The sequence below is a fragment of the Pinus tabuliformis genome, chromosome 3_2 (genome assembly GCF_031772625.1).
Source record: "Pinus tabuliformis cultivar Carrire ecotype Pingquan chromosome 3_2, CPIR1, whole genome shotgun sequence".
Lineage (NCBI taxonomy): Eukaryota > Viridiplantae > Streptophyta > Pinopsida > Pinales > Pinaceae > Pinus > Pinus tabuliformis.
Window position 1 is genome coordinate 912,682,476 of NC_142302.1, and position 11,405 is coordinate 912,693,880.

The window sequence follows — 11,405 nt, forward strand, 5'->3', positions numbered from 1 at the left end:
GTAAGAATAAAGAAATACAAAGATAAAGGTGGAGAGAGAGAGAGGGAGTGATAAGAAAAATGCATAGAAAAGGAGAGAGGACAACAAGAGGGAAGAGAGATAGAAGCGGGGGAGAGGGAGAGAAGGGGAAGAAAGAGAGAGAGAGGGAGGGAGAGGAGGAGGGAGGGATAGATATATAGATTGGAGAAAGAGCATGTATGTTTTGGGGGTGATATAGAGAGACAAAGGGATATAGAGATATATATGGAAAGTGAAGAGAGGGAAGCAGAGAGAGATGAAGAGAGAGAGAGGGAGGGACAAAGTGATTGATAGATATCGAGTGAGAGACCACATGTGTTGGGGGGTTTGAGATAGAGAGACAAAGAAGGATAGATGGAGGAATATATATATATAGAGAGAGGGGGAAGAGAGGGAAGAATATTTATTGCACTACATGCATTGATTTTAGTTTATATGGTGATTTCTAGTCCTATTTCATTGCTTGCACTAGATGCATTGATTTCAATGTAAATGATTTCTAATCATATTTGATTACTTTGAATAAATGCATTGATTTCAGTGTAAATGGTGATTTCTAATCCTATTTGATTGCTTACACTCAATGCATTGATTTCAATGTAGATGTTGATTTCTAATAATATTTGATTGCTTGCACTAGATACATTGATTTCAATGTAGACGATTTCTATTTCTATTTTATTGTTTGCACTAAATCCATTGATTTTAGTGTAGATGGTGATTTCTAATCCTATTTCATTGCTTTCACTATATGCATTGATTTCAGCCTAGATGTTGATTTATAATCCTATTTCGTTACTTGCACTATATGCATATTTTTTAGTGTAGATGTTGGTTTATAAACCTATTTTCTGACTTGCACAAGATGCATTGATTTGAGTGTAAATGTTGATTTCTACTCATATTTGATTGCTTGTATTACATGCATTGACTTCACTATAAATGTTGTTTTCTAATCTTATTTATTTTCTTGCATTAGATGCATTGATTTCAGTGTAGATGTTGATTTCTGATTTGATGTAATTGGATGTATTATGGTACATTAATTTTAAACTGATTGGATTAATATTGTGCATTGATTTCAATGTAAGCATAAAATATTATTGACGATGTACATTGATTTTTGTGTTATGGTAATTCAACCTATTAATATTCGAGAGAAAGAGAGACAAGGTATGATGTTTACTATAATATCTCGAGCTAAAGATATAAATGGTTTATGATTTAACCTGTCGTTTTCATATAATCGATATGAAAAGACGACAAAAGTAACAAGGGTGACAATAAAAATAGTAGAAGAAAATAGTTTGAGATTAATCACCTATTTGTAATTTACTATATTCTTATTATTCACATTTTCTATCATTTAACACTATTACATTGTCACTTTACATTCAAAATTTTAATTTCATCATTTTTCATCATTAAAGTTATTCACAATATTTATCATCTCAACAAACTAAGGTAACTAAGAAAATTTGAAATTAAAATGACTAGATTAATCTGAGACATGTTTAGCATATTTAAAATATTATATTAATATTAGATGATTTTACATATTATTGATAAAATCAATCATCTGTTCTTTAGATTTTCTTTGGCCTCACACAACTAAAACCAACCTAGAATTCACCTTAATTAATTAGTTTGACATTTTAGATGTGAGATTCATGGTTTTTTTAAGTATCATTATTTATATTAAAATCTCATTAATAAACAACTTTATTGACCAAAAACCACTTCTTTTAAAACTAACATATATTCCATATTTCAAATATAATATCAATATACATTATATTTGATTTCTAAATCCAAAAAAATAAATAAGCTTTAGAATTATTTCATAAATGTATTTACTTTTATTTTATTACTAAAAGATACATCCTTCCATCTCAGAAAAGGAAGTTTTTAGAAAAACATACATTGTCTATCTACCTTCAGGTGGGACCCATTAAAATCAACTTTGCACTATTGTTGCAATGTGCCTAACTTCTTGTCCTCCTACACAAAAACTTTTCTATTTCACACATACACACTTATTTATCCCCACTTTATCTATTCTTTCTCTTCTTACCTCTATTCCTACTTCACTTCTAAACACTAATTACCTATAACATCTACTTTGCATGTACATGTAGATAATCCTTCATAAATATTAATATATCCCTAATCACCTATATGTGAATCACTTATATGTGTTTTTTATAGGTCATCTCCTTAATCACATATATGTGCATCACTTATATGATTTTTATATATGTCTATCACTAGAGAAAAACAACATTCTCAATTCATTTTGCATATATATGATTAGGTTATTTCCTAGTTTTGTAATAGTGTTATCATCTGTTTACACACTTGCATGCATACTCTACTCATATTAGCACATTGGTTATTACCGAACATGTGCCCTTCTTGTTAATTTTTCTAATTAAGAATATTAATTAAATTAATTCTATTTTATAATCATGTGTGACAAATGGTGCTTCAATAGTTAATTAAAATCATATTAATTAATTAAACTAGTTTAATGGAGTCCTGAATTAATTCTATTTTATAATCATGTGTGACTCATGGTGCTTCAATAGTTAATTAAAATCATATTAATTAATTAAACTAGTTTAATGTAGTTTTTAATTAATTCTATTTTATAATCATGTGTGACTCATGGTGCTTCAATAGTTAATTAAAGTCATATTAATTAATTAATTAAACTGGTGCTTCAATAGTTAATTAAAGTCATATTAATTAATTAATTAAACCAGTTTAATGGAGTCCTTGATTAATTCTATTTTATAATCATGTGTGAGTCATGGTACTTCAATGTTCCATTAAAGTCCTATTAATTAAGTAATAGTTTAATAGAGTCCTTTTGAATGTGGGATATTATTATTTGTATTATTATCGGTCAGAGTTGCTATATAACACGATCCCCTTCTGCTTTATCTCCACCAATTCATATTATTTCTGTGAATTATATCGACGAGTTATTGTTTTTTTAGTTATGGCACGAGCGACCCTGTTTCTATTTCTGTTCGTGGCAGCCTTGTGGGCTTTATCGGTGAATGCCTCTCCTGCTGGATTCACAGACAAAGACCTGGAGTCTGAAGAAAGTCTGCGACTCCTTTATCATAAGTGGGTGCTTCAGCACGGCTCAACCAGAAATACATCGGATGAGCGATTCAAAATATTTGTAGAGACTGTGAAATACATCGACTCTGTGAATAAGAAGAATCTTACGTACCAACTTGGATTGAATCAGTTTGCAGATATGACTGACCAAGAATTCGCTGTGGCCATGACCTGCTTTAAGAATATCGGAGACAGTGGAGACAGTAGTGTGAAGAATGGATCATTCATGTACCAGAACTTGCCAGACGATGTGAATTGGATAACGGAGGGAGCAGTAACTCCTGTGAAGAATCAAGGGTATTGCGGTATGTATGATGAGAGAAATAATTTCAATTAAGATATTACTATTACTAGATAGAAACTTTAGGTAAATGGTAGCTAAGGATCAGCGATCAGGTTCCATTTAGATACAATTGACAGAACATAGAAGTACTGGAAAATCTTATGTTTTTGAGGAAGCAAAAATTTGTATAGAAAGACAGACCAGGGGATCTGGTGATGAGTAAGTTTTTGAATTTAGAAACGGAAATGTGTGGCGAACATAGTCCACACGAGATACCCATGCCAATATTCTTGATACCCAATATTCTCTTCTAAATTGCCATGCCAATATTCTTGATACCCAATATCATTTTCTAATATCATTTTCTATTTTACCCAATATCATTTTCTAATATCATTTTCTATTTTTTTGGCCTTGCAGGAAGTTGTTGGGCCTTTGCAGCTGTAGCAAAAAAAACTAAGTTGTTGACCCTCTCGCCGCAGCAGTTGCTGGACTGCACTGGCGGAAGAAACACTTGCAAAGGAGGGAACGCTCTCAATGCCTTCAACTATGTCAAAACAAGAAACTATGGCATAACTGAAGAAATTTACTATACTTACAAGGCTCAGCAGGGCCTGTGCCAAGCACAATGGGTACAATTATAAGGCTTAATGATACATACTAAGATGGATTTGTGCATTAAGATAGTTAAATGATTTGTGCATGAAGATAGTTGGATCCTGTTGAGATGGAGTGTAAATGGGTTAGGATTTGTATAGTTAGACTCCGTTGAGATGGATTTTAAATGGGTTAGGATTTGGATTGGTTTTATAATTTTAATTTTGGAATTATTAGAATCATTTCATGCCATTTTGTTCATGGTTTATATGAAAGGTTTTCACAACTAACCCATATTTGATACTCAGAATATTAAATTGTATAGACTCTATATAATTAGGCAAACAAAATATTTTGGAAATTTTATTAAGAAATTAACAATATACTATTTATAATAATAACCTCATCTAATTTATAAGACAATTAAATCATTGTTTTGTTTTGTTTTGATATAGGTTCCTCAAGGACCAACTATTAAGGGTGTTAGACGTGTCCCTCCCACTGAAGCTGATCTCAAACAAGCAGTATCTGTTCAACCTGTAGCTGTAGCAGTAATGTTTAAAAATATTAAAGATATTATGAATTACAAGAGTGTAAGTGGTTATGATTCCTTATATTGTCTTTTTTGAGAAAAAGTAAGAAAGAAATGAATAATCTAGCAAGTGTAATTAACAGAATTTTGTTTGTTTGTTAAACAGGGAGTATATAATGGTAAATGTGGCGAAAAACTTGACCATGAAGTTGTAGTGGTTGGATATGGAAAGGAAAAAAAGTTTTGGTTCCCACAAAAATATTGGATAATAAAAAACTCTTGGGGAACCACATGGGGAGAAAATGGATACATGAGAATTAAACGAGACGTTAAAAAACCAGGAGGACAATGCGGTATTGCCTTGGATGCCATGTACCCATACAATTAATGCATTGGCATTGAATTAGATGTTGATCACATTATCAAATAATGATAGCAATTGGCTTGACAAAAGTTTGGCAAATTATTATACAATAGTGTGAAAATTTACCCTTTATTTTATTAAGCATAGGTAAAATAAATTCTTAATCTATTTTGTAGAAGTTTAATACTTCACTTATATTATTGTATTGCATTATTGGTAATATATTAAAATAATTTTAATTAGAAATTTTGTTGTGTTTTTGTAAATTTTAAATGGAAATATGAAAAGAATAAAATGATGAAAACTATTCATGTCAGTTCTAAATTTAGATTTATTTTCAAAAACAAATTAATTTAGCTCTATATTTCATTTATGTATTTTTTTGTTATTTTGTTTTATTTTCAATTCATTTAAAAATATATTTATAATTTTATGACAAATAACTTGCTATTGCCCTTAGAGGTGCTCTATAGTATATAGGGGTAGATCTCAGGTAAATTTAAATTTAACAACATGTATGTGGTAGATCTCATGTAAATTTAAATTTAAATGTCTATTTACCAAATATAGATAATATATGCATAATAGTATGCAAAGAAGAATGTGGAAAACGTGTGGACATAAAAGTTAGGAAAATATGTAGTTTTTCTTGTAAAGAAAATATGTAGTTTTTCTCTTAGAATGATTACATGTAAATCTTGTGTGTTAAATGCCAAGTCACTTGTCATTTTCTTGAAAAGGGATATGTGCTTAATTGCCTTGTGATACTAGCTAATGTCTAAGTTTCTTGTGAAATAATTATTATGCATTGCATGCAAGATAGAAATAGCTAATGATGTGCTTCTAGGCACATAGATATTCATTTCTAACTTTCTGGAAGAAAAGCGTATGTTTTATATACACATAAATATAGTTTCTTTTTAGAAAAAGTGTGCATACTTCATGTATGAAAATGATGGCTTTTATGAGAGATCTCTTGAAAATAAAAATAGAGATTGTTTCCTTAAAAGACACATATGAATAGTGTTCATACAAGAACAAGAATCCATACTTGTTTCATGAAAAGGTTATCTGCATTGAAGTAAAAGTAATTTGTGTTAGGAAAAACACATGTCGGATGCACATAAGGGTAGCTATTGTGACATAGGAAATATGATTTGGTGTGTACGTAGAGGAAGTATTATGTTGACTTTTTTGTAAATAATAATAAACGATGTTAACTTTCTTGGAAATATTAATCTCTTGAAAAGTGTGTCTTGCTAGATGAGTTGGATTGATTTCCTGATTTTAGTGCATAAAGGGTTAAGTTAACATTGTTATTGTTTCTTGAATTTTAACCGTAAAGATGGGTATCTATAGTAATTTCTTGAAAGAGAAGCATGAGATAGAGAAATGAGGTTATAATGATTTCCTTTAATAAAGAAGTATGTAATTTGTTACATGAAATGAAGGTAGTATTCTAGAGAAGAGAATATAGCATACATCAAAGAAGGGCTATTATGATAAGTTATGGGATGCACTAAGGAGTAGCCATTGTGTTATAGAGGTATGTTCTTTGTATGGATAGAACTATTGAGCCATATTTCTTTAGGAAAATGATATGTGATTACTTTATGCTAACGTAACTATTATCTTAGTTTCTTGTTGAATGAGATGTGTAAGTACACGAGATTTGTGTTAGCTTTCATTAGAAAGGGTATACATACGCATCATGAAAAGACAACAAGTTGTGTTAGTTTTTTTTACATGTTTGCAGGCATCAAAAGTAATAGCTAAAGAACTAGCTATTTTGATAAAGTTTATGTAAATTTTCATGTAATGAGATTATAACTGATGTTGTAGTTAGTCCCTTCAAAGGAATGCCTTAGTGTTTTTCCCTCTAAGAATATGTGCTTATGCGAAGGGAAATATTAGTTAATATGATTATTTATAATTGTAATCATGATATCAATGTTGGCAGGAAAAGATTATATTTAACATTGTGGCAAGCATAGAATTAATGGTCCATGCAGATGAGTACGAGTTGCGGGATCGTACATAGATGGAACAATCATGCCATAAGGATGTAGCATGTGGCAATATGTAGGTAAAGAGTTTCATGGAAATTGTAATAGCCTTTAGCTAGTTATGAGACATTTTAATGATATTTCATTGTAATATTTTATAACAATGGATAAGGGATGGAATCCCTTATAATCCATTGAGTTAGGGGTGAAAACCCTCACGGTCATTTAATAATAAGATAAAAGTTCGCTGGTTTTCACCCTACGGGGGGTTTCTAGGGTATATCCGTGTTCAATAGTGTGATTGCCTTTTGTGTATGGTGTTAAATCTTTGATGATGTTGATTCCTTATTAATGTGATAGTCATAATGCCAAGTATGTGATTAATTATTATGGTTAAGGAAATCATGTAATGGATGCAAGGTTCATCAGCTAATTTATGTTATTGTACTACAACAGAGGATGTTATTGTACTACAACAGAGGTTGACAATGGTTATGCAACTTCATGTCCTCTATTGAAAATTACTTTATGTACTAATAAACATTATATCTAATGGATAATGAGGAATGTGGAGTTGTGATTTGGATAATTACTTGAGGGTAAATTGCATAAAAAAAAATTCTAACTCCCTGCTTTTACATGTGAGGTTACCGGGGAATGTTACAATGTAATGTTTAACATTTAACTTTTGGGTCCTATTGAGAAATACATCTAACTATTACTATTTATAAACAAAATATAAATTTAAAATATGAAGAGATTTGCAAACACTCAAAAAAGAGGTAATATGGTAAATACACAAAAATATATCAAATAGGATCAAAAATCAACATCTAGCTCAACAGCCCAGTATGGGTGTAGATCTCACATAAAAATGTAAACATGTAAATGTAAACAACCCAATATGCGGTAGATCTCACATAAAAATGTAAATGTAAATGTAAATGTAGATGTAGAGGTAGATGTAGATGTAAATGTAAATGTAAATGTAGATGTAGATGTAGATGTAGATGTAATGTTTAACATTTAACATTTGTAATCTAATTATTAGTCTGTATAAACACAATATAAATTAAAAATATAAAGAGGTTTACGAACACTCAAAACAGATCTATGGTAAATAAATAAAATATAAATAAACTAGAGGTATGGTAAATAATAAAACCCTTTTTTATATTTACACTACAGGTATGGTAGATAAGTAGAAGTATAAATAAACTAGAGGTATGGTAAATAAATAAAACATCCTTTTATATTTTATATTTACAAAAACTCAAAAAATATGTTTTATTTAGGTCAAGCCTTTGGGCCAAATACCATGGAACAAATAATTATTAATACCATAGGCCAAATACCATATTTATAAAAGAGGTATGGTAAATAAATAAATATAAAAGAGGTATAAAGATGTATGATAAATAAATGAAAATGTATCAATTAGGATTAGAAATCAACAGCTAATTATATATCAAGCCTAAACTCAAAAAATATGCTTCATTTAGGTGAACCCTATGGGCCAAATACCATGGGTCAAATAATTATTAATACCATGGGCCAAATACCATATTTATAAAAGAGGTATGGTAAATAAACAAATATAAAAAAGGTATAAAGAGGCATAATAAATAAATAACAAAATAAATTAACCAGAGACATGGTAAATAAATAAAACCTCTTTATACTTACTAACAATCAAAGAATAGGTTTTATTGAGGTGACCTCTATGGCCAAATACAATGGGCCAAATTATTATTAATACCATACAGAAAAAACATTATTAACTCTGATATTAATACCAATAAAATATATTATTATTAAATCGAATATTCATATTAATATATTATAATATTAATATTATTAAATTTAATGGCTTTGGATTAATGCAATATTAAATTTGTTATAGTATAATATATATTAAAATATCATGATATATATTAACTCTAGATATATATGGGAGGGAAGAACAAAGACATGGAGTGATAGAGGTGGAGAGATAGGGGGAGTGACAAGGGAGAGATGGAGATAAACTTAAGGATAGGGGAGAGGAGAAATCAAGAGGGAGATGAGTGAGAGATGTAGAGAAGGGTAAGAGAGGGAGACACAAAGAAGGAGGGGGAGAGAGAGAAGGAGAGAGTGAGGGAGATAGTGAGATCGTTGAAGAGTGGAGAGAGAGAGAGAGATGGGGTAAGAGAGAGGAAGGTAGGAGAGAAAGGGAGAGAGAGGAAGGATTAGAGAGAGGAATTGCAAGAGAGGAGAGAGGGAGGAAAGAAGAAATACATAGAGAGTGAGAAGTGGTGGGAGAGGGAGTGACAAGGGAGAGATCAAGAGAGAGAGAGAGTATGCTTAGGGGTGAGATAAAGAGACAAAGAAAGAGAGATATAGAGAAGGGGGGCAGAGAAGGAGAGAGGGATGGATATAGTAACATAGTTGGGGAGAGAGAGGAGTGATGGGGGAAGAGATAGGATTGGAGAGAAGAAAGAGAGAGAGAGAGAGAGGATTGAATGGAAAAGAGAGAGAGAGAGAGAGAGAGATAATGAGAGACAAGAATTGAGAGAGAGGAGGAGAGTCATGGGGGAAGAGAGAGGATTGGAGGGAAAAGAGAGAGAGTGATTGGGGAAGAGAGAGGGAGGTAGGAGAGAAAGGGAGAGAGAGGATGTATGAGAGAGCGGACTTGAGAGAGAGGAGGAGAAAGGGAGGGAAGAAGAAATACATAGAGAGTGAGAAGTGGAGAGAGATAAGGTGTGACAAGGGAGAGATGGAGAAATAGTGTGTATGTTTGGAGGGGAGAGAAAGAGAAAAAAAGGAGAGGTGGAGCGAATGGGGGAGAGAAGGAGAGAGGAGAGAGGGAAGGATATAGTAACAGAGTTGAAGGGTGAAGAGAGATAAAGAGATAGAGAGAGAGGATGTGAGAGAATGGAGAGAGGGAGGTTGAGAGAGATGGATTTGGAGGGGGAGAGAGGGAGGTAAGAATAAAGAAATACAAAGAGAAAGGTGGAAAGAGGGAGAGGGAGTGATAACAAAAATGCATAGAAAGGGAAAGAGGACAACAAGAGGGAAGAGAGGTAGAAGTGGGGGAGAGGGAGAAAATGGGAAGAGAGAGAGAGAGGGAGGGAGAGGAGGAGGGAGGGATAGATAGATAGATTGGAGAAAGAGCATGTATGTTTTGGGGGTGATATAGAGAGACAAAGGGATATAGAGATATATATGGAAAGTGAAGAGAGGGAAGCAGAGAGAGATGGAGAGAGAGAGAGGGAGGGACAAAGTGATTGATAGATATCGAGTGAGAGACCACGTGTGTTGGGGGGGTTGAGATAGAGGGACAAAGAAGGAGAGATGGAGGAAGATATATATATCTCTCTCTCTCTATATATATATATACATATATATACATATATATACACATATACACACACACACACACATATATATATATATCGAGGGGGAAGAGAGGGAAGAATATTTATTGCACTACATGCATTGATTTTAGTTTATATGGTGATTTCTAATGCTATTTCATTGCTTGCACTAGATGCATTGATTTTAATGTAGATGTTGATTTCTAATCATATTTGATTTCTTGCACTAGATGCATTCATTTGAATGTAGATGATTTATAATTCTATTTGATTGCTTTGACTAAATGCATTGATTTCAATGTAGATGGTGATTTCAAATCCTATTTGATTGCTTACACTTGATGCATTGATTTCAATGTAGATGTTGATTTCTAATAATACTTTATTGCTTGCACCAGATACATGATTTAAATGTAGACGATTTCTATTCCTATTTTATTGCTTGCACTAAATTCATTCATTTTAGTGTAGATGGTGATTTCTAATCCTATTTCATTGCTTTCAGTATATGCTTTGATTTCAGCCTAGATGTTGATTTATAATCATATTTCGTTACTTGCACTAGATGCATTTATTTCAGTGTAGATGTTGGTTTATAAACCTATTTTTTGACTTGCACAAGATGCATTGATTTGAGTGTAAATGTTGATTTCTAATCATATTTGATTGTTTGTATTACATGCATTGACTTTAGCGTAAATGTTGTTTTCTAATCTTATTTCTTTTCTTGCATTAGATGCATTGATTTTAGCCTAGATGTTGATTTCTGATTTGATGTAATTGGATGTATGATGGTACATTAACTTTAAACTGATTGGATTAATATTGTGCATTGATTTCAGTGTAAGCATAAAATATTATTGACAATGTACATTGATTTTTGTGTTATAGTAATTCAACCTATTAATATTCAAGGGAAAGAGGGACAAGGTATGATCTTTTCTATAATATCTCGAGCTAAATATTTAAATGGTTTATGATTTAACCTGTCCTTTTCATATAATCAATATGGAAAGATGACAAAAGTAACAAGGGTGACAATAAAAATAGTAGAAGAAAATAGTTTGAGATTAATCACCTATTTGTAATTTACTATATTCTTATTATTCACATTTTC

At 31.5% G+C, this 11,405-nt stretch overlaps 1 protein-coding gene across 1 annotated transcript; it reads left to right on the forward strand.

The window, feature by feature from the left end:
• The first annotated feature begins 3,022 nt into the window (after nt 1-3,022).
• Nucleotides 3,023-4,950, forward strand: LOC149183594 (KDEL-tailed cysteine endopeptidase CEP2-like). The gene is made up of 4 exons (XM_089415001.1): nt 3,023-3,455; nt 3,854-4,065; nt 4,486-4,623; nt 4,729-4,950. The coding sequence occupies exons 1-4, from the start codon at nt 3,023-3,025 to the stop codon at nt 4,948-4,950; spliced, it is 1,005 nt and encodes a 334-aa protein (XP_089271127.1).
• The last annotated feature ends 6,455 nt before the right edge of the window (nt 4,951-11,405 follow it).

What these genes read in the sequence shown, in the direction of transcription:
- LOC149183594 (XM_089415001.1), top strand. Translation starts at nt 3,023, where the DNA reads ATGGCACGAGCGACCCTGTTTCTATTTCTGTTCGTGGCAGCCTTGTGG. An exon ending in GAAGAATCAAGGGTATTGCG is followed by an intron (nt 3,456 to 3,853) that starts GTATGTATGATG and finishes TTGGCCTTGCAG; the next exon opens with GAAGTTGTTGGGCCTTTGCA. An exon ending in ATATTATGAATTACAAGAGT is followed by an intron (nt 4,624 to 4,728) that starts GTAAGTGGTTAT and finishes TTTGTTAAACAG; the next exon opens with GGAGTATATAATGGTAAATG.